Source organism: Oncorhynchus clarkii, chromosome 20 (assembly GCF_045791955.1).
Source record: "Oncorhynchus clarkii lewisi isolate Uvic-CL-2024 chromosome 20, UVic_Ocla_1.0, whole genome shotgun sequence".
NCBI classification, from domain to species: domain Eukaryota; kingdom Metazoa; phylum Chordata; class Actinopteri; order Salmoniformes; family Salmonidae; genus Oncorhynchus; species Oncorhynchus clarkii.
Window position 1 is genome coordinate 2367220 of NC_092166.1, and position 23443 is coordinate 2390662.

Consider the following 23443-nt stretch of genomic DNA (forward strand, 5'->3'; position numbering starts at 1 on the left):
GTGTCACACCTGGCCCAGAGAGTCATCTCGTTAGTCAGGATGTGTCACACCTGGCCCAGAGAGTCATCTCTTTAGTCAGGGTGTGTTTTACCTGGCCCAGAGAGTCATCTCGTTAGTCAGGATGTGTCACACCTGGCCCAGAGAGTCATCTCGTTAGTCAGGATGTGTCACACCTAGCCCAGAGAGTCATCTCGTTAGTCAGGATGTGTCACACCTGGCCCAGAGAGTCATCTCGTTAGTCAGGATGTGTCACACCTGGCCCAGAGAGTAATCTCGTTAGTCAGGATGTGTCACACCTGGCCCAGAGAGTCATCTCGTTAGTCAGGATGTGTCACACCTGGCCCAGAGAGTCATCTCTTTAGTCAGGGTGTGTTTTACCTGGCCCAGAGAGTCATCTTGTTAGTCAGGATTTGTTTAACCTGGCCCAGAGAGTACTCTCGTTAGTCAGGATGTGTCACACCTGGCCCAGAGAGTCATCTCTTTAGTCAGGATGTGTTTTACCTGGCCCAGAGAGTCATCTCGTTAGTCAGGATTTGTTTAACCTGGCCCAGAGAGTCATCTCGTTAGTCAGGATGTGTCACACCTGGCCCAGAGAGTCATCTCGTTAGTCAGGATGTGTCACACCTGGCCCAGAGAGTCATCTCGTTAGTCAGGATTTGTTTAACCTGGCCCAGAGAGTCATCTCGTTAGTCAGGATGTGTCACACCTGGCCCAGAGAGTCATCTCTTTAGTCAGGATGTGTTTTACCTGGCCCAGAGAGTCATCTCGTTAGTCAGGATGTGTCACACCTGGCCCAGAGAGTCATCTCGTTAGTCAGGATGTGTCACACCTGGCCCAGAGAGTCATCTCGTTAGTCAGGATGTGTCACACCTGGCCCAGAGAGTCATCTCGTTAGTCAGGATGTGTCACACCTGGCCCAGAGAGTCATCTCGTTAGTCAGGATGTGTTTTACCTGGCCCAGAGAGTCATCTCGTTAGTCAGGATGGGTTTATCCTGGCCCAGAGAGTCATCTCGTTAGTCAGGATGTGTCACACCTGGCCCAGAGAGTCATCTCGTTAGTTAGGATGTGTCACACCTGGCCCAGAGAGTCATCTCGTTAGTCAGGATGGGTTTTACCTGGCCCAGAGAGTCATCTCGTTAGTCAGGATGTGTCACACCTGGCCCAGAGAGTCATCTCGTTAGTCAGGATGGGTTTTACCTGGCCCAGAGAGTCATCTCGTTAGTCAGGATGTGTTTTACCTGGCCCAGAGAGTCATCTCGTTAGTCAGGATGTGTCACACCTGGCCCAGAGAGTCATCTCGTTAGTCTTGATGTGTCACACCTGGCCCAGAGAGTCATCTCGTTAGTCAGGATGTGTCACACCTGGCCCAGAGAGTCATCTCGTTAGTCAGGATTTGTTTAACCTGGCCCAGAGAGTCATCTCGTTAGTCAGGATGGGTTTAACCTGTCCCAGAGAGTCATCTCGTTAGTCAGGGTGGGTTTTAACCTGGCCCAGAGAGTCATCTCGTTAGCCAGGATGTGTTTTACATGGCCCAGAGAGTCATCTCGTTAGTCAGGATGTGTCACACCTGGCCCAGAGAGTCATTTTGTTAGTGAGGATGGGTTTTACCTGGCCCAGAGAGTCATCTCGTTAGTCAGGATGGGTTTAACCTGGCCCAGAGAGTCATCTCGTTAGTCATGATGTGTTTAACCTGGCCCAGAGAGTCATCTCGTTAGTCAGGATGGGTTTTAACCTGGCCCAGAGAGTCATCTCGTTAGTCAGGGTGGGTTTTAACCTGGCCCAGTGAGTCATCTCGTTAGTCAGGATGTGTTTTACCTGGCCCAGAGAGTCATCTCGTTAGTCAGGATGTGTTTTACCTGGCCAAGAGAGTCATCTCGTTAGTCATGATGTGTTTTACCTGGCCAAGAGAGTCATCTCGATTGTCAGGATGTGTTTTACCTGGCCCAGAGAGTCATTTTGTTAGTGAGGATGTGTTTTTACCTGGCCCAGAGAGTCATCTCGTTAGTCAGGATGGGTTTTACCTGGCCCAGAGAGTCATCTCGTTAGTCAGGATGTGTTTACCTGGCCAAGAGAGTCATCTCGTTAGTCATGATGTGTTTTACCTGGCCAAGAGAGTCATCTCGATTGTCAGGATGTGTTTTACCTGGCCCAGAGAGTCATTTTGTTAGTGAGGATGTGTTTTACCTGGCCCAGAGAGTCATCTCGTTAGTCAGGATGGGTTTTACCTGGCCCAGAGAGTCATCTCGTTAGTCAGGATGTGTTTTACCTGGCCCAGAGAGTCATCTCGTTAGTCAGGATGTGTTTTACCTGGCCAAGAGAGTCATCTCGATTGTCAGGATGTGTTTTACCTGGCCCAGAGAGTCATTTTGTTAGTGAGGATGTGTTTTACCTGGCCCAGAATGTAATCTTGTTAGTCAGGATGTGTTTTACCTGGCCCAGAGAGTCATCTCGTTAGTCATGATGTGTTTTACCTGGCCCAGAGAGTCATCTCGTTAGTCAGGATGTGTTTTACCTGGCCCAGAGAGTCATCTCGTTAGTCAGGATGTGTTTTACCTGGCCCAGAGAGTCATCTCGTTAGTCAGGATGTGTTTCACCTGGCCCAGAGAGTCATATCATTCTTCATGATGAGTTTCACCTGGCCCAGAGAGTCATATCATTAGTCATCATGAATTTCACATGGCCCAGAGAGTCATATCATTAGTCATGATGAATTTTACCTGGCCCAGAGAGTCATATCATTAGTCTTGATGAATTTTACCTGGCCCAGAGAGTCATATCATTAGTCATGATGAGTATCACCTGGCCCTGAGGGTCATATCATTAGTCATGATGAGTATCACCTGGCCCTGAGAGTCATATCATTAGTCATGATGAGTATCACCTGGCCCTGAGAGTCACCTCCTTAGTCAGAATGGGGTTCATCTGATAGAGTTGAGAGAGTATATGCTGGGAGAGAGTCATCTCGTTAGTCAGGGTGGCTCTTCCGCCTCTCGCTAGCTCTTCCGCCTCTCGCTAGCTCTTCCGCCTCTCGCTAGCTCTTCCGCCTCTCGCTAGCTCTTCCGCCTCTCGCTAGCTCTTTCGCCTCTCGCTAGCTCTTCCGCCTCTCGCTAGCCCTTCCACCTGTCGCTAGCTTTTCCACCTCTTGTTAGCTCTTCCACCTCTTGTCAGCTCTTCCACTTTCGGTATCCAAACAAAGCCTACATCTGGTGTTTTTACCTGTTAAGTTTATTCTTTGTAAACTCCTCATCCAAACTTGGTTTGAGTTTCGCCTTTTACTTTGTAGTTTCTGAGGAAAATCTAGTAGGCATCCATGATGCGGGTGTCTCCCTTTTCTAGTTGCTTTGCCAACTTTCAGTGGGAATTCCCCATGGGTATATTTTAGGACCCTTTTCTAGTTGCTTTGCCAACTTTCAGTGGGAATTCCCCATGGGTATATTTTAGGACCCTTTTCTAGTTGCTTTGCCAACTTTCAGTGGGAATTCCCCATGGGTATATTTTAGGACCCTTTTCTAGTTGCTTTGCCAACTTTCAGTGGGAATTCCCCATGGGTATATTTTAGGACCCTTTTCTAGTTGCTTTGCCAACTTTCAGTGGGAATTCCCCATGGGTATATTTTAGGACCCTTTTCTAGTTGCTTTGCCAAATTTCAGTGGGAATTCCCCATGGGTATATTTTAGGACCCTTTTCTAGTTGCTTTGCCAACTTTCAGTGGGAATTCCCCATGGGTATATTTTAGGACCCTTTTCTAGTTGCTTTGCCAACCTTCAGTGGGAATTCCCCATGGGTATATTTTAGGACCCTTTTCTAGTTGCTTTGCCAACTTTCAGTGGGAATTCCCCATGGGTATATTTTAGGACCCGTTTCTAGTTGCTTTGCCAACTTTCAGTGGGAATTCCCCATGGGTATATTTTAGGACCCTTTTCTAGTTGCTTTGCCAACTTTCAGTGGGAATTCCCCATGGGTATATTTTAGGACCCTTTTCTAGTTGCTTTGCCAACTTTCAGTGGGAATTCCCCATGGGCATATTTTAGGACCCTTTTCTAGTTGCTTTGCCAACTTTCAGTGGGAATTCCCCATGGGTATATTTTAGGACCCTTTTCTAGTTGCTTTGCCAACTTTCAGTGGGAATTCCCCATGGGTATATTTTAGGACCCTTTTCTAGTTGTTTTGCCAACTTTCAGTGGGAATTCCCCATGGGTATATTTTAGGACCCTTTTCTAGTTGTTTTGCCAACTTTCAGTGGGAATTCCCCATGGGTGTTTTTCAGAAACCGTTTAAAACCCATTCTGATTAGTTTTTTGTTGTCGAAGTGACTCCTTTGTTTGTTCCCTTTTCTGTTCAGCGACGTAATGTCTGTTTGTCTTTAGAGAACATAACACCACTGTCTGAACAATATAATAATGTTTATCTCTTCCAATAGATCTGTACTCCAGACCTAGTCGTGTTCCTGTCCTGTGCTAACCACCGCCTGAAGGAGCGGCTGGAGAAGCGAGCAGAGGCGACGGGTCGTCCTGATGACAACCCCAATGCAACAGAGCGCCGCCTCACCAACTTCAAACAGAACACCATCCCCTTGGTCAAATACTTCCAGGAGAGGGGACTCATCGTCACGGTAAGACAAGGGTGTGTGTGAGAGCAGTTTTTAAGCGTTGTCTATGGTGTTTACCACTCAGCAGCTGACCCTAATTCTAGTTGCGGGTTCACACAAGGGGTACCATTGTTTCCTTTAATATTACCTGTTCTATTATTGATAGAGTAAGACTGACAGACAGGGTATTGCATGTCCTATTATTGATAGAGTAACCCCTCAGCACCACTACCCCCTCAGCACCCCTAACCCCTCAGCACCCCTAACCCCTCAGCACCACTACCCCCTCAGCACCCCTAACCCCTCAGCACCTCTAACCCCTCAGCACCCCTAACCCCTCAGCACCCCTACCCCCTCAGCACCCCTACCCCCTCAGCACCACTACCCCCTCAGCACCACTACCCCCTCAGAACCCCTACCCCCTCAGCACCCCTACCCCCTCAGCACCCCTACACCCTCAGCATCACTAACCCTTCAGCACCCCTACCCCCTCAGCACCCCTACCCCCTCAGCACCCCTACCCCCTCAGCACCCCTACGCCCTCAGCACCCCTACCCCCTCAGCACTCCTGAGCTAGGTACTCAGAGGTCTTTACTTAGCCTGGGCCAAATTCCACCATCCACCTTCAACGTGTAAGGTTGAAGATGACAAAGGTTAAGGCAGGAGGATTCTAATATCCCACAACTCTTTGTAATAATTCAGAAGAATTCTAAACAATACGACAAGCATTTAGAGTGGGAATAACAGGAAGTGAATGTCAGCAGTACAGAAAGTGGAAAATATATTGTAGTGAATTTCACAGTCTAAGTGAATTTCACAGTCGAAGTGAATTTCACAGTCGAAGTGAATTTCAGCCAACTACTCAGCACACACATAGCATATCTGTTCTTGTGTCATTCAATTCATTTAAAAGCCACTTAATTTCTTGATTTCCTGACCACTCTTCGGGTTTTCAATGCTAATTCATTCAGATCAGCAACAGCGCTGGTCCAATGAATTGTTAGCTAATGCTGCCGCATGGAATTACTACTTTGTCTTCTCCTTGGGTAACCTAGCCTCTCTCTCTGGGCTGTAGTGTCTCTACCTTGGGTAACCTAGCCTCTCTCTCTGGGCTGTAGTGTCTCTACCTTGGGTAACCTAGCCTCTCTCTCTGGGCTGTAGTGTCTCTACCTTGGGTAACCTAGCCTCTCTCTCTGGGCTGTAGTGTCTCTACCTTGGGTAACCTAGCCTCTCTCTCTCTGGGTTGTAGTGTCTCTACCTTGGGTAACCTAGCCTGTCTCTCTCTCTGGGCTGTAGTGTCTCTACCTTGGGTAACATAGCCTGTCTCTCTCTCTGGGCTGTAGTGTCTCTACCTTGGGTAACCTAGCCTCTCTCTCTGGGCTGTAGTGTCTCTACCTTGGGTAACCTAGCCTCTCTCTCTGGGCTGTAGTGTCTCTACCTTGGGTAACCTAGCCTGTCTCTCTCTGGGCTGTAGTGTCTCTACCTTGGGTAACCTAGCCTCTCTCTCTGGGCTGTAGTGTATCTACCTTGGGTAACCTAGCCTGTCTCTCTCTCTGGGCTGTAGTGTCTCTACCTTGGGTAACCTAGCCTCTCTCTCTCTGGGCTGTAGTGTCTCTACCGTGGGTAACCTAGCCTGTCTCTCTCTCTGGGCTGTAGTGTCTCTACCTTGGGTAACCTAGCCTCTCTCTCTGGGCTGTAGTGTCTCTACCTTGGGTAACCTAGCCTCTCTCTCTGGGCTGTAGTGTCTCTACCTTGGGTAACCTAGCCTGTCTCTCTCTGGGCTGTAGTGTCTCTACCTTGGGTAACCTAGCCTCTCTCTCTGGGCTGTAGTGTCTCTACCTTGGGTAACCTAGCCTGTCTCTCTCTCTGGGCTGTAGTGTCTCTACCTTGGGTAACCTAGCCTCTCTCTCTCTGGGCTGTAGTGTCTCTACCTTGGGTAACCTAGCCTCTCTCTCTCTGGGCTGTAGTGTCTCTACCTTGGGTAACCTAGACTCTCTCTCTCTGGGCTGTAGTGTCTCTACCTTGGGTAACCTAGCCTCTCTCTCTCTGGGCTGTAGTGTCTCTACCTTGGGTAACCTAGCCTCTCTCTCTGTGCTGTAGTGTCTCTACCTTGGGTAACCTAGCCTGTCTCTCTCTCTGGGCTGTAGTGTCTCTACCTTGGGTAACCTAGCCTCTCTCTCTGGGCTGTAGTGTCTCTACCTTGGGTAACCTAGCCTCTCTCTCTCTGGGCTGTAGTGTCTCTACCTTGGGTAACCTAGCCTCTCTCTCTGGGCTGTAGTGTCTCTACCTTGGGTAACCTAGCCTGTCTCTCTCTCTGGGCTGTAGTGTCTCTACCTTGGGTAACCTAGCCTGTCTCTCTGGGCTGTAGTGTCTCTACCTTGGGTAACCTAGCCTGTCTCTCTCTCTGGGCTGTAGTGTCTCTACCTTGGGTAACCTAGCCTGTCTCTCTCTCTGGGCTGTAGTGTCTCTACCTTGGGTAACCTAGCCTCTCTCTCTGGGCTGTAGTGTCTCTACCTTGGGTAACCTAGCCTGTCTCTCTCTCTGGGCTGTAGTGTCTCTACCTTGGGTAACCTAGCCTGTCTCTCTGGGCTGTAGTGTCTCTACCTTGGGTAACCTAGCCTGTCTCTCTCTCTCTGGGCTGTAGTGTCTCTACCTTGGGTAACCTAGCCTCTCTCTCTCTCTTTGGGCTGTAGTGTCTCTACCTTGGGTAACCTAGCCTGTCTCTCTCTCTGGGCTGTAGTGTCTCTACCTTGGGTAACCTAGCCTGTATCTCTCTCTGGGCTGTAGTGTCTCTACCTTGGGTAACCTAGCCTCTCTCTCTGGGCTGTAGTGTCTCTACCTTGGGTAACCTAGCCTGTCTCTCTGGGCTGTAGTGTCTCTACCTTGGGTAACCTAGCCTCTCTCTCTGGGCTGTAGTGTCTCTACCTTGGGTAACCTAGCCTGTCTCTCTCTGGGCTGTAGTGTCTCTACCTTGGGTAACCTAGCCTGTCTCTCTGGGCTGTAGTGTCTCTACCTTGGGTAACCTAGTCTGTATCGGTCTCTCTCTGGGCTGTAGTGTCTCTACCTTGGGTAACCTAGCCTCTCTCTCTGGGCTGTAGTGTCTCTACCTTGGGTAACCTAGCCTCTCTCTCTGGGCTGTAGTGTCTCTACCTTGGGTAACCTAGCCTCTCTCTCTGGGCTGTAGTGTCTCTACCTTGGGTAACCTAGCCTCTCTCTCTCTGGGTTGTAGTGTCTCTACCTTGGGTAACCTAGCCTGTCTCTCTCTCTGGGCTGTAGTGTCTCTACCTTGGGTAACATAGCCTGTCTCTCTCTCTGGGCTGTAGTGTCTCTACCTTGGGTAACCTAGCCTCTCTCTCTGGGCTGTAGTGTCTCTACCTTGGGTAACCTAGCCTCTCTCTCTGGGCTGTAGTGTCTCTACCTTGGGTAACCTAGCCTGTCTCTCTCTGGGCTGTAGTGTCTCTACCTTGGGTAACCTAGCCTCTCTCTCTGGGCTGTAGTGTATCTACCTTGGGTAACCTAGCCTGTCTCTCTCTCTGGGCTGTAGTGTCTCTACCTTGGGTAACCTAGCCTCTCTCTCTCTGGGCTGTAGTGTCTCTACCTTGGGTAACCTAGCCTGTCTCTCTCTCTGGGCTGTAGTGTCTCTACCTTGGGTAACCTAGCCTCTCTCTCTGGGCTGTAGTGTCTCTACCTTGGGTAACCTAGCCTCTCTCTCTGGGCTGTAGTGTCTCTACCTTGGGTAACCTAGCCTGTCTCTCTCTGGGCTGTAGTGTCTCTACCTTGGGTAACCTAGCCTCTCTCTCTGGGCTGTAGTGTCTCTACCTTGGGTAACCTAGCCTGTCTCTCTCTCTGGGCTGTAGTGTCTCTACCTTGGGTAACCTAGCCTCTCTCTCTCTGGGCTGTAGTGTCTCTACCTTGGGTAACCTAGCCTCTCTCTCTCTGGGCTGTAGTGTCTCTACCTTGGGTAACCTAGACTCTCTCTCTCTGGGCTGTAGTGTCTCTACCTTGGGTAACCTAGCCTCTCTCTCTCTGGGCTGTAGTGTCTCTACCTTGGGTAACCTAGCCTCTCTCTCTGTGCTGTAGTGTCTCTACCTTGGGTAACCTAGCCTGTCTCTCTCTCTGGGCTGTAGTGTCTCTACCTTGGGTAACCTAGCCTCTCTCTCTGGGCTGTAGTGTCTCTACCTTGGGTAACCTAGCCTCTCTCTCTCTGGGCTGTAGTGTCTCTACCTTGGGTAACCTAGCCTCTCTCTCTGGGCTGTAGTGTCTCTACCTTGGGTAACCTAGCCTCTCTCTCTGGGCTGTAGTGTCTCTACCTTGGGTAACCTAGCCTGTCTCTCTCTCTGGGCTGTAGTGTCTCTACCTTGGGTAACCTAGCCTGTCTCTCTGGGCTGTAGTGTCTCTACCTTGGGTAACCTAGCCTGTCTCTCTCTCTCTGGGCTGTAGTGTCTCTACCTTGGGTAACCTAGCCTCTCTCTCTCTCTTTGGGCTGTAGTGTCTCTACCTTGGGTAACCTAGCCTGTCTCTCTCTCTGGGCTGTAGTGTCTCTACCTTGGGTAACCTAGCCTGTCTCTCTCTCTGGGCTGTAGTGTCTCTACCTTGGGTAACCTAGCCTCTCTCTCTGGGCTGTAGTGTCTCTACCTTGGGTAACCTAGCCTGTCTCTCTGGGCTGTAGTGTCTCTACCTTGGGTAACCTAGCCTCTCTCTCTGGGCTGTAGTGTCTCTACCTTGGGTAACCTAGCCTGTCTCTCTCTGGGCTGTAGTGTCTCTACCTTGGGTAACCTAGCCTGTCTCTCTGGGCTGTAGTGTCTCTACCTTGGGTAACCTAGTCTGTATCGGTCTCTCTCTGGGCTGTAGTGTCTCTACCTTGGGTAACCTAGCCTCTCTCTCTCTGGGCTGTAGTGTCTCTACCTTGGGTAACCTAGCCTCTCTCTCTCTCTGGGCTGTAGTGTCTCTACCTTGGGTAACCTAGCCTGTATCTGTCTCTCTCTCTCTGGGCTGTAGTGTCTCTACCTTGGGTAACCTAGCCTCTCTCTCTCTGGGCTGTAGTGTCTCTACCTTGGGTAACCTAGCCTCTCTCTCTCTGGGCTGTAGTGTCTCTACCTTGGGTAACCTAGCCTGTCTCTCTCTGGTGTCATCACACACAGCAGAGCAACAGGACTCCGAGGGGATAAATAGGTTAATGGTGGTGAACCAATCTGAAACTATTAAAGAGGATCATGCAGATTTAATCCTCCTTCCTGTTGTGAAGACCTCTAGGATCACAGCAATAAATATCACCGTCATAGTAAATGCATATTGTATTACAGGATATCTCTCTGTTGATGAAAATATGCCGCGGACAATTATTATCCATAGCTTTATGCATTGCAGGAAGAATCTGTCTTTTTAAGCTAAAAACACCAAAAGATTGACATTATTGTGTCTTGGACCTCTGTCCCCACGGCCTCATCACATGAACACCCTGTGTTACACTGTCTGGATCCACACCCAGCTGAAGAAGTGAGACCAGTCCCTCCACCCCTCAGAGGTGGGCTCACAGAGTCTTCTTCTCTCAGTGTGAAGAAGTGAGACCAGTCCCTCCACCCCTCAGAGGTGGGCTCACAGAGTCTTCTTCTCTCAGTGTGAAGAAGTGAAACCAGTCCATCCACCCCTCAGAGGTGGGCTCACAGAGTCTTCTTCTGTCAGTGTGAAGAAGTGAGACCAGTCACTCCAGCTGTGTGTTTCCAGCTGTGTTTCTAGCTGTGTGTCCCCAGCTGTGTGTCCCCAGCTGTGTGTCCCCAGCTGTGTGTCCCCAGCTGTCTCTCCAGCTGTGTTTCCAGCTGTGTGTCTCCAGCTGTGTGTCTCCAGCTGTGTGTCCCCAGCTGTGTGACCCCAACTGTGTGTTTCCAGCTGTGTGTCCCCTGCTGTGTGTCTCCAGCTGTGTGTCCCCAGCTTTGTGACCCCAACTGTGTGTTTCCAGCTGTGTCTCTCCAGCTGTGTGTTTCCAGCTGTGTGTCTCCAGCTGTGTGTCTCCAGCTGTGTGTCTCCAGCTGTGTGTCCTCAGCTGTGTCTCCAGCTGTGTGTTTCCAGCTGTGTGTCTCCAGCTGTGTGTCTCCAGCTGTGTATTTCCAGCTGTGTGTCTCCAGCTGTGTGTCCCCAGCTGTGTGTCTCCAGCTGTGTGTCTCCAGCTGTGTGTTTCTAGCTGTGTGTCCCCAGCTGTGTGTCTCCAGCTGTGTGTCTCCAGCTGTGTGTCCCCAGCTGTGTGTTTCTAGCTGTGTGTTTCCAGCTGTGTGTCTCCAGCTGTGTGTCTCCAGCTGTGTGTCTCCAGCTGTGTGTTTCCAGCTGTGTGTCCCCAACTGCTGTGTGTTTCTAAATAGGGAATAGGGTGCTATTTGAGACTAAATAGGGAATAGGGTGCTATTTGAGTGAAATGCTGAATACAACAGGTGTAGTAGACCTTAAGGTGAAATGCTGAATACAACAGGTGTAGTAGACCTTACAGTGAAATGCTGAATACAACAGGTGTAGTAGACCTTACAGTGAAATGCTGAATACAACAGGTGTAGTAGACCTCACAGTGAAATGCTGAATACAACAGGTGTAGTAGACCTTACAGTGAAATACTGAATACAACAGGTGTAGTAGACCTTACAGTGAAATGCTGAATACAACAGGTGTAGTAGACCTCACAGTGAAATGCTGAATACAACAGGTGTAGTAGACCTCACAGTGAAATGCTGAATACAACAGGTGTAGTAGACCTTACAGAGTCAATGTGGAGGCTATATACAGGGGGTACCGGTACAGAGTCAATGTGGAGGCTATATACAGGGGGTACCGGTACAGAGTCAATGTGGAGGCTATATACAGGGGGTACCGGTACAGAGTCAATGTGGAGGCTATATACAGGGGGTACCGGTACAGAGTCAATGTGGAGGCTATATACAGGGGGTACCGGTACAGAGTCAATGTAGAGACTATATACAGGGGGTACCGGTACAGAGTCAATGTGGAGGCTATATACAGGGGGTACCGGTACAGAGTCAATGTGGAGGCTATATACAGGGGGTACCGGTACAGAGTCAATGTGGAGACTATATACAGGGGGTACCGGTACAGAGTCAATGTGGAGGCTATATACAGGGGGTACCGGTACAGAGTCAATGTGGAGGCTATATACAGGGGGTACCGGTACAGAGTCAATGTGGAGACTATATACAGGGGGTACCGGTACAGAGTCAATGTGGAGGCTATATACAGTGGGTACCAGTACAGAGTCAATGTGGAGGCTATATACAGGGGGTACCGGTACAGAGTCAATGTGGAGACTATATACAGGGGGTACCGGTACAGAGTCAATGTGGAGGCTATATACAGGGGGTACCGGTACAGAGTCAATGTGGAGGCTATATACAGGGGGTACCGGTACAGAGTCAATGTGGAGGCTATATACAGGGGGTACCGGTACATAGTCAATGTGGAGACTATATACAGGGGGTACCGGTACAGAGTCAATGTGGAGACTATATACAGGGGGTACCGGTACAGAGTCAATGTGGAGGCTATATACAGGGGGTACCGGTACAGAGTCAATGTGGAGGCTATATACAGGGGTTACGGTACAGAGTCAATGTGGAGGCTATATACAGGGGTTACGGTACAGAGTCAATGTGGAGACTATATACAGGGGGTACCGGTACAGAGTCAATGTGGAGGCTATATACAGGGGGTACCGGTACAGAGTCAATGTGGAGGCTATATACAGGGGTACCAGTACAGAGTCAATGTGGAGGCTATATACAGGGGTACCGGTACAGAGTCAATGTGGAGACTATATACAGGGGGTACCGGTACAGAGTCAATGTGGAGGCTATATACAGGGGTACCAATGTGGAGACTATATACAGGGGGTACCGGTACAGAGTCAAAGTGCGGAGCCACCGGTTAGTTGAGGTAGTATGTACATGTAGGTAGAGTTATTAAAGTGACTATACATAGATGAGAGAGTAGCAGTGGTGTAAAGAGGGGGTGAGAGGACAGGACAGTAGAGAGCGTGTGTAGGAAGAAAGATATGAACACAGAGAGAGATAAATATGTGCAGGGGAGATAGATACAATATTTACGGGAGAAGAGAGAGAGAGGTTAGATTCTGAAGTCTCGGGAGAACATTGGGTGGACATGTGAGTTGACCCGGAAACACTTGTGGCCCTAAAACCTCCTCAACTTAGACTGCCACAAGGCTTGTGGCTCTAAAGCCTCCTCCACTTAGACTGCCACAAGCCTTGTGGCCCTAAAGCCTCCTCCACTTAGACTGCCACAAGGCTTGTGGCCCTAAAGCCTCCTCAACTTAGACTGCCAGAAGGCTTGTGGCCCTAAAGCCTACTCCACTTAGACTGCCACAAGGCTTGTGGCCCTAAAGCCAGTTCCACTTAGACTGCCACAAGGCTTGTGGCCCTAAAGCCTCCTCCACTTAGACTGCCACAAGGCTTGTGGCCCTCACCTGTCTCTCCTATCAGCACCTTAGGTATGTCAGATAGTACACATCACAGCATTATAGAGACAAATCCCACACATTCACCAGAGGCATTAGAGAGACTAATCCCTAACATTCAGCAGAAGCATTAGAGAGACTAATCCCAAACATTCAGCAGAAGGATTAGAGAGACTAATCCCTAACATTCAGCAGAAGCATTAGAGAGACTAATCCCAAACATTCAGCAGAAGCATTAGAGAGACTAATCCCAAACATTCAGCAGAAGGATTAGAGAGACTAATCCCTAACATTCAGCAGAAGCATTAGAGAGACTAATCCCAAACATTCAGCAGAAGCATTAGAGAGACTAATCCCACACATTCAGCAGAAGCATTAGAGAGACTAATCCCTAACATTCACCAGAAGCTTTAGAGAGACTAATCCCACACATTCAGCAGAAGCATTAGAGAGACTAATCCCACACATTCAGCAGAAGCATTAGAGAGACTAATCCCACACATTCAGCAGAAGCATTAGAGAGACTAATCCCACACATTCAGCAGAAGCATTAGAAAGACTAATCCCACACATTCAGCAGAAACATTATAGAGACTAATCCCACACATTCAGCAGAAACATTATAGAGACTAATCCCACACATTCAGCAGAAGCATTAGAGAGACTAATCCCAAACATTCAGCAGAAGCATTAGAGAGACTAATCCCACACATTCAGCAGAAACATTATAGAGACTAATCCCACACATTCAGCAGAAGCATTAGAGAGACTAATCCCAAACATTCAGCAGAAGCATTAGAGAGACTAATCCCAAACATTCAGCAGAAGCATTAGAGAGACTAATCCCAAACATTCAGCAGAAACATTAGAGAGACTAACTCCAAACATTCAGCAGAAGCATAAAATAGACTAATCCCTAACATTCAGCAGAAGCATTAGAGAGACTAATCCCAAACATTCAGCAGAAGCATTAGAGAGACTAATCCCAAACATTCAGCAGAAGCATTAGAGAGACTAATCCCAAACATTCAGCAGAAGCATTAGAGAGACTAATCCCTAACATTCAGCAGAAACATTAGAGAGACTAACTCCAAACATTCAGCAGAAGCATAAAATAGACTAATCCCTAACATTCAGCAGAAACATTAGAGAGACTAATCCCAAACATTCAGCAGAAGCATTATAGAGACTAATCCCTAACATTCAGCAGAAGCATTAGAGAGACTAATCCCAAACATTCAGCAGAAGCATAAAATAGACTAATCCCTAACATTCAGCAGAAGCATAAAATAGACTAATCCCTAACATTCAGCAGAAGCATAAAATAGACTAATCCCTAACATTCAGCAGAAGCATAAAATAGACTAATCCCAAACATTCAGCAGAAGCATAAAATAGACTAATCCCTAACATTCAGCAGAAGCATAAAATAGACTAATCCTAAACATTCAGCAGAAGCTTTAGAGAGACTAACTCCAAACATTCATCAGAAGCTTTAGAGAGACTAACTCCAAACATTCAGCAGAAGCATTAGAGAGACTAACTCCAAACATTCAGCAGAAGCATTAGAGAGACTAACTCCAAACATTCAGCGGTAAACAGAATCGCCATTTGTGGACCTTTTTCTATTTTCCACCTATTGTGGAAAAATGCACTGAACACATACCTCTAGTCACACACGCACGCACGCACGCACGCACGCACGCACGCACACACAGACACACAGATTACTTCCACATGCCTATACCCCTACCTCTCAACCAACTCCCCCCTCTGCCTGCCTCACTGCCTCTTGTCTGTCTCCCTGTCTCTCTTGTCTGTCTCCCTGTCTCTCCTGTCAATCTCCCTGTCTCTCCTGTCTGTCTCCCTATCTCCCTTGCCCCTCTCCCTGCCTGTTCGAGAGACAGCGACAGAGACAGTGACAGCGAGCGACAGACAGACAGCAACAGAGAGACAGACAGCGTCAGAGAGAGAGAAACAGGGAAGAATAGAGATGAAGAAGAAGAGCGAGAGAGAGGGAGGGAGAGAAAGAATGAGATATAGAGATAGCAACAGAGAATGAGGGAGGTGAGATTCAACTATCTGCCACCATAAGGTTAGTTCTGACAGTTCTGATACGCATGTTCTGTTCTGTTCTGGCCCTGTGATGTTCTGTACTGGCCCTGTGATGTTCTGTACTGGCCCTGTGATGTTCTGTTCTGTACTGGCCCTGTGATGTTCTGTACTGGCCCTGTGATGTTCTGTACTGTACTGGCCCTGTGATGTTCTGTTCTGGCCCTGTGATGTTCTGTACTGTACTGGCCCTGTGATGTTCTGTACTGGCCCTGTGATGTTCTGTTCTGGCCCTGTGATGTTCTGTACTGGCCCTGTGATGTTCTGTTCTGTACTGGCCCAGTGATGTTCTGTACTGGCCCTGTGATGTTCTGGCCCTGTGATTTTCTGTTCTGTACTGGCCCTGTGATTTTCTGTACTGGCCCTGTGATGTTCTGTTCTGGCCCTGTGATGTTCTGTTCTGGCCCTGTGATGTTCTGTTCTGGCCCTGTGATGTTCTGTTCTGTACTGGCCCAGTGATGTTCTGTACTGGCCCTGTGATGTTCTGGCCCTGTGATTTTCTGTTCTGTACTGGCCCTGTGATGTTCTGTTCTGGCCCTGTGATGTTCTGTTCTGGCCCTGTGATGTTCTGTTCTGTACTGGCCCTGTGATGTTCTGTTCTGGCCCTGTGATGTTCTGTACTGGCCCTGTGATGTTCTGTTCTGTACTGGCCCTGTGATGTTCTGTACTGGCCCTGTGATGTTCTGTACTGTACTGGCCCTGTGATGTTCTGTTCTGGCCCTGTGATGTTCTGTACTGTACTGGTCCTGTGATGTTCTGTACTGGCCCTGTGATGTTCTGTTCTGGCCCTGTGATGTTCTGTACTGGCCCTGTGATGTTCTGTTCTGTACTGGCCCAGTGATGTTCTGTACTGGCCCTGTGATGTTCTGGCCCTGTGATTTTCTGTTCTGTACTGGCCCTGTGATTTTCTGTACTGGCCCTGTGATGTTCTGTTCTGGCCCTGTGATGTTCTGTTCTGGCCCTGTGATGTTCTGTTCTGGCCCTGTGATGTTCTGTTCTGTACTGGCCCAGTGATGTTCTGTACTGGCCCTGTGATGTTCTGGCCCTGTGATTTTCTGTTCTGTACTGGCCCTGTGATGTTCTGTTCTGGCCCTGTGATGTTCTGGCCCTGTGATGTTCTGTTCTGTACTGGCCCTGTGATGTTCTGTACTGGCCCTGTGATGTTCTGTACTGGCCCTGTGATCTTCTGTTCTGTACTGGCCCTGTGATGTTCTGTACTCGCCCTGTGATGTTCTGTACTGGCCCTGTGATGTTCTGTTCTGTTCTGGCCCTGTGATGTTCTGTTCTGTACTGGCCCTGTGATGTTCTGTTCTGTACTGGCCCTGTGATGTTCTGTACTGGCCCAGTGATGTTCTGTTCTGTACTGGCCCTGTGATGTTCTGTACTGGCCCTGTGATGTTCTGTACTGGCCCTGTGATGTTCTGTTCTGTACTGGCCCTGTGATGTTCTGTACTGGCCCTGTGATGTTCTGTTCTGGCCCTGTGATGTTCTGTTCTGTACTGGCCCTGTGATGTTGTGTTTGTATTGGTTTTACTATCCTTACGGAAACAAGGACCTTTCGGACAAGTGGGGACATTTCGACCAGTCCCCACAAGGAAAAAAGGCTATTTTAGGTAATAGCGGTAAGGGTTAGGTTAAGGGTTAGAATTAGGTTAAAGGTTAGAATTAGGATTAGGTTAAGGGTTAGGATTAGGTTAAAGGTTAGGATTAGGTTAAGGATTAGGATTAGGATTAGGTTAAGGGTTAGGATTAGAATTAGGTTAAGGGTAAATAGGATTTTTAATGGGAATATTTGTTTGGTCCCCACATGGACAGTAAAACAAACACGTGTGTGTGTGGGGCCAGCTCCAGCCTTATTCGGAGTCCCAACCTCGCGGCAAAACATTTTGTGTCCCGCCCCTTTTGACGGTGGAGAGAAATGTGTTTTTAAAGTTCATTTTCTGAGAAATGTGATGTTATTACTAACAGAAACTCCAGCACTGGGTAGAAGTTCATATCAGTCTGTTAGGAGCCCCAGTCTATGGACATCTATTTATTTCATGTATTTTTATTTAACAAGGCAAGCCAGTGAAGTAACACATTCTTATTTACAATGACGGCCTACACCGGCCAACCCCGGACGACGCTGGGCCAATTGTGCGCCGCCCTATGTGAATCCCAATCACGGCCGGTTGTGATGCAGCCTGGATTCGAACCAGGGTGGCTGTAGTGACCCCTCTAGCACTGAGATGTAGTGCCTTAGACCGCTGCGCCACTCGGGAGCCTGTAAGAGGGAGAGCTCCAAGAAGGAGAGCTTCAAGCCTAGTCCTGGACAAAAATTTTTTAGAATCTCTATTGAGAGAAACAAAAACACACACACACACACACACACACACACACACACACACACACACACACACACACACACACACACACACACACACACACACACACACACACACTCTCTTTAGTTGTCTTAAAGGGGAGGATGGATGACACTATTAGGTGGTGGTAAGGAGGTGAGAGGGTCTTAAAGGGGAGGATGACACTATTGGGTGGTGGTAAGGAGGTGAGAGGGTCTTAAAGGGGAGGATGACACTATTAGGTGGTGGTAAGGAGGTGAGAGGATCTTAAAGGGGAGGATGTCACTATTAGGTGGTGGTAAGAAGGTGAGAGGATCTTAAAGGGGAGGATGTCACTATTAGGTGGTGGTAAGAAGGTGAGAGGGTATTAAAGGGGAGGATGACACTATTGGGTGGTGGTAAGGAGGTGAGAGGGTCTTAAAGGGGAGGATGACACTATTAGGTGGTGGTAAGGAGGTGAGAGGGTCTTAAAGGGGAGGATGACACTATTAGGTGGTGGTAAGAAGGTGAGAGGATCTTAAAGGGGAGGATGACACTATTGGGTGGTGGTAAGGAGGTGGGAGGGTCTTAAAGGGGAGGATGACACTATTAGGTGGTGGTAAGGAGGTGAGAGGGTCTTAAAGGGGAGGATTACACTATTAGGTGGTGGTAAGGAGGTGGGAGGGTCTTAAAGGGGAAGATGACACTATTAGTTGGGGGTAAGGAGGTGAGAAAGTTTTATTGGGGAAGATGGAGGATTAAAGTTGTCATCAGATTTATGATTCATTAAAAGCTAACCGTAATCTGGATTCATCTTTAATCCGTCCACTTTAAAGCTAGAATCCTAACCATAATCCTTCCATTTTAATTATCGGAAGGCCTTCCTTCTTCTTTTTTATTTGTCGACTAACATGTTTACATTTGATATTTTAGCGATATCGTCAGTGTGGAGATCACAAATAGAGGTGGTTATTGAAGTCTTGTCAACTCTTAGAGAACAGGAAGGAGGATGGAGGACTAAATCTGTCATCAGACCAATGATTCATTACGGGCATAACAGTAATTCTTTCAGCTAATGATTGTTCCTCCACCATTAACTTCTTTATCCCCTCTGAGTGGTCCAGCAGGTTACCATGGAGTTACCAACTGGCGTTACCATGGTGACTCGTGACTCATGGTTAAAACGTATTGGAAAATGAATACCTGTTTGGAGATGCTTCACAATTGCTAAGTATAAACACAACTGGAGACACTCTTGACATTTTTGGAGACAGTATTGAAAAGGCAGCACTACTGGTAATAAAATATTAAAATAAAATCTCCGGGAATAACTGTTTTATACACATAAACTGTTGTATACTTTTTAATACAAAATATCTATTATACTTGTCTTGGATCCTAAATCTCTCATTCCCAAACGTTGTGATTTTCCTTTGCCAACCTGTTCCTCTGTTGGCTTCATCCCAAATGGCACCGTATTTCCTATATACATTATTATTATATATACAGGGCATTCGGAAAGTATTCAGACCCCTTGACTTTTCCCACATGTTTTGTTACATTGCAGCCTGTGGTAAATTGAATTGATTGGACATGATTTGGAAAGGCACACACCTGTCTATATAAAAGGTCCCATAGTTTGACAGTGCAGGTCAGAGCAAAAACCAAGCCATGAGGTTGAAGGAATTGTCTGTAGAGCTCCGAGACAGGATTGTGTCGAGGCACAGATCTGGGGAAGGGTACCAAAACATTTATGCATCATTGAAGGTCCCCAAGAACACAGTGAGCTCCATCATTCATAAATGGAAGACGTTTGTAACCACCAAGACTCTTCCTAGAGCTGGCCGCCCAGTCAAACTGAGCAATCGGGGGAAAGGGCCTTGGTCAGGGAGGTGACCAAAAACCCGATGGTCACTCTGACAGAGCTCCAGAGTTCCTCTGTGGAGATGGGAGAACCTTCCAGAAGGACAACCATCTCTGCAGCACTCCATCAAACAGGCCTTTATGATAGAGTGGCCAGACGGAAGCCACTCCTCAGTAAAAGGCACATGACAGCCCTCTTGGAGTTTGCCAAAAGACGCCTAAAGGATTCTAAGCACACAGTCAGGACAACACTTCGGGACAGGTCTTTGAATGTCCTTGAGTGGCCCAGCTAGAGCCCGGACTTGAACCCGATCTAACATCTTGGAGAGACCTGAAAATAGAGAAGAATGGGAGAAACTCCACAAAAATAGGTGTGCCAAGCTTGTAGCGTCATACCCAAGAAGACTCAAGGCTGTAATCGCTGCCAAAGGTGCTTCAACAAAGTACTGAGTAAAGGGTCTGAACACTTATGTAAATGTGATATTTACATTTTTTTTTTTTAATACATTTGCAAACATTTCTAAACATGTTTTTGCTTTGTCATTATGGGGTATTGTGATGTCATTGTGGGATATTGTGATGTCATTATGGGATATAGTGTGTAGATTGATGAGGGGGAAAAAACAATTGAATCCCTTTTAGAATAAGTCTCGAATGTAACAAAATGTGTAAAAAGTCGTGACTGAATAGTTTCTGAATGCCCTGTATTCTCTATGGGCCCTTGTCAGAAGTAGTATGTAGGTAATAGGGTGCCATTTTGGAAAGTAGAATGAGTCAGCTGTTTTCTTTCTGACTGATGAGTCCAATAACATATTTACACCTAACAGAGTTTTCCTCAGTATTAAGGCTTGTTCAATTCTTCTTGTTGAACCGTGTGTTTGTCTATCAGCTCTCAGTATATCTCCATAAAAATGATGCTGGTTCATGATTTCGACTGGCTGAGAAAAGTTGTCTGCCTGTCTGTTTCATTCAGACTCCCGACAGCTGTAGATCAATTTGAATATTGAAACAATGTTGCAAATGTCAGAGAGACATCTCCGCTGTTGAACACTAAATGTTAGTCTGAAAGTAATGTGAGATAATGTCGAGATGTTTTTTATACTGAAGATCAAGTTTATATATTGCCTGGCTGGGCTGATGAGACAGTGGATTGCGTAGTCAGATGGAACAGAGTAAATAGGCATTTTAACGTCATGGATTTAGCTGGTGGTAACTTGTGGAATAGACACCGGCTGGAATGCGGTTTTAACCAGTCAGCATTCAGGATTAGACCCACCCATTGTATAAATTCCTATATTCACATGATCCATGCTCTCTGATTATTCTACAACTAACTAACATGCTTTATAAAATCTGGGTTTTCTCAGAACAACCAGAATGATCTATTGCCAATAAGCACAAACTCATGCACCCCCCCCCCCCGCACACACACACACACACACAAACACACACAAACACACTTTCAAGCGTGACATGAAATTGCAGCAATTGTCTATATACCCTCAGCTGGGGTTCCACACAGAGTATGGGTCTATTTACCCTCAGCAGGGGTTCAACACAGAGTATGGGTCTATTTACCCTCAGCAGGGGTTCCACACAGAGTATGGGTCTATATACCCTCAGCAGGGGTTCCACACAGAGTATGGGTCTATATACCCTCAGCCGGGGTTCCACACAGAGTATGGGTCTATATACCCTCAGCCAGGGTTCCACACAGAGTATGGGTCTATATACCCTCAGCCGGGGTTCCACACAGAGTATGGGTCTATATACCCTCAGCCGGGGTTCCACACAGAGTATGGGTCTATATACCCTCAGCAGGGGTTCCACACAGAGTATGGGTCTATATACCCTCAGCTGGGGTTCCACACAGAGTATGGGTCTATATACCCTCAGCAGGGGTTCCACACAGAGTATGGGTCTATATACCCTCAGCAGGGGTTCAACACTGAGTATGGGTCTATATACCCTCAGCAGGGGTTCCACACAGAGTATGGGTCTATATACCCTCAGCCGGGGTTCCACACAGAGTATGGGTCTATATACCCTCAGCAGGGGTTCCACACAGAGTATGGGTCTATATACCCTCAGCAGGGGTTCCACACAGAGTATGGGTCTATATACCCTCAGCTGGGGTTCCACACAGAGTATGGGTCTATATACCCTCAGCAGGGGTTCCACACAGAGTATGGGTCTATATACCCTCAGCCGGGGTTCCACACAGAGTATGGGTCTATTTACCCTCAGCTGGGGTTCCACACAGAGTATGGGTCTATATACCCTCAGCAGGGGTTCCACACAGAGTATGGGTCTATATACCCTCAGCAGGGGTTCCACACAGAGTATGGGTCTATTTACCCTCAGCAGGGGTTCCACACAGAGTATGGGTGTATTTACCCTCAGCTGGGGTTCCACACAGAGTATGGGTCTATATACCCTCAGCAGGGGTTCCACACAGAGTATGGGTCTATATACCCTCAGCAGGGGTTCCACACAGAGTATGGGTCTATATACCCTCAGCTGGGGTTCCACACAGAGTTTGGGTCCTGAAGTAAAGGAGTTCATGAGTTGTTGGTGTGCCCCTGGTCACAGAGTTCTTTGCGGAAGGAAAGAGTGTTCTCAGCTGTAACTCATCTCCCTTTGTCTGGCGAGGTGTGGTTCATACGGACTGCTCAGGTGGACCGTGTCGTTCTGGACATGTGAAGACCATCTGGGGGTCAAAATGCCTGGGGATTTGGTTGGGCCAATAAATGTGTCTCGTCCTCTCTAACCTCTCACTGAAGGACAATGGGAAACACTGGTGTTCTGTCATCCTCCATAACCTCTCACTGGAGGACAGTGGGAAACACTGGTGATCTGTCATCCTCCCTAACCTCTCACTGGAGGACAGTGGGAAACACTGGTGTTCCGTCATCCTCCCTAACCTCTCACTGGAGGACAGTGGGAAACACTGGTGTTCCGTCATCCTCCCTAACCTCTCACTGGAGGACAGTGGGAAACACTGGTGTTCTGTCATCCTCCCTAACCTCTCACTGGAGGACAGTGGGAAACACTGGTGTTCTGTCATCCTCCCTAACCTCTCACTGGAGGACAGTGGGAAACACTGGTGATCCGTCATCCTCCCTAACCTCTCACTGGAGGACAGTGGGAAACACTGGTGTTCCGTCATCCTCCCTAACCTCTCACTGGAGGACAGTGGGAAACACTGGTGTTCTGTCATCCTCCCTAACCTCTCACTGGAGGACAGTGGGAAACACTGGTGATCAGTCATCCTCCCTAACCTCTCACTGGAGGACAGTGGGAAACACTGGTGTTCCGTCATCCTCCCTAACCTCTCACTGGAGGACAGTGGGAAACACTGGTGTTCTGTCATCCTCCCTAACCTCTCACTGGAGGACAGTGGGAAACACTGGTGTTCTGTCATCCTCCCTAACCTCTCACTGGAGGACAGTGGGAAACACTGGTGTTCTGTCATCCTCCCTAAACTCTCACTGGAGGACAGTGGGAAACACTGGTGTTCTGTCATCCTCCCTAAACTCTAACTGGAGGACAGTGGGAAACACTGGTGTTCTGTCATCCTCCCTAACCTCTCACTGGAGGACAGTGGGAAACACTGGTGTTCTGTCATCCTCCCTAACCTCTCACTGGAGGACAGTGGGAAACACTGGTGTTCTGTCATCCTCCCTAACCTCTCACTGGAGGACAGTGGGAAACACTGGTGTTCTGTCATCCTCCCTAACCTCTCACTGGAGGACAGTGGGAAACACTGGTGTTCCGTCATCCTCCCTAACCTCTCACTGGAGGACAGTGGGAAACACTGGTGTTCTGTCATCCTCCCTAACCTCTCACTGGAGGACAGTGGGAAACACTGGTGTTCTGTCATCCTCCCTAACCTCTCACTGGAGGACAGTGGGAAACACTGGTGTTCTGTCATCCTCCCTAACCTCTCACTGGAGGACAGTGGGAAACACTGGTGTTCTGTCATCCTCCCTAACCTCTCACTGGAGGACAGTGGGAAACACTGGTGTTGTCATCCTCCCTAACCTCTCACTGGAGGACAGTGGGAAACACTGGTGTTCTGTCATCCTCCC

At 48.1% G+C, this 23443-nt stretch overlaps 1 protein-coding gene across 1 annotated transcript in view; it reads left to right on the top strand.

The window, feature by feature from the left end:
- The window catches only part of LOC139377209 (adenylate kinase 5), a 188899-nt gene that overhangs the window by 65122 nt on the left and 100334 nt on the right, over positions 1-23443 (top strand). The window contains exon 6 of the mRNA XM_071120209.1: positions 4422-4613. Coding sequence (XP_070976310.1) covers positions 4422-4613 — 192 coding nt within the window. The remainder of the gene's footprint in view (positions 1-4421; positions 4614-23443) is intronic.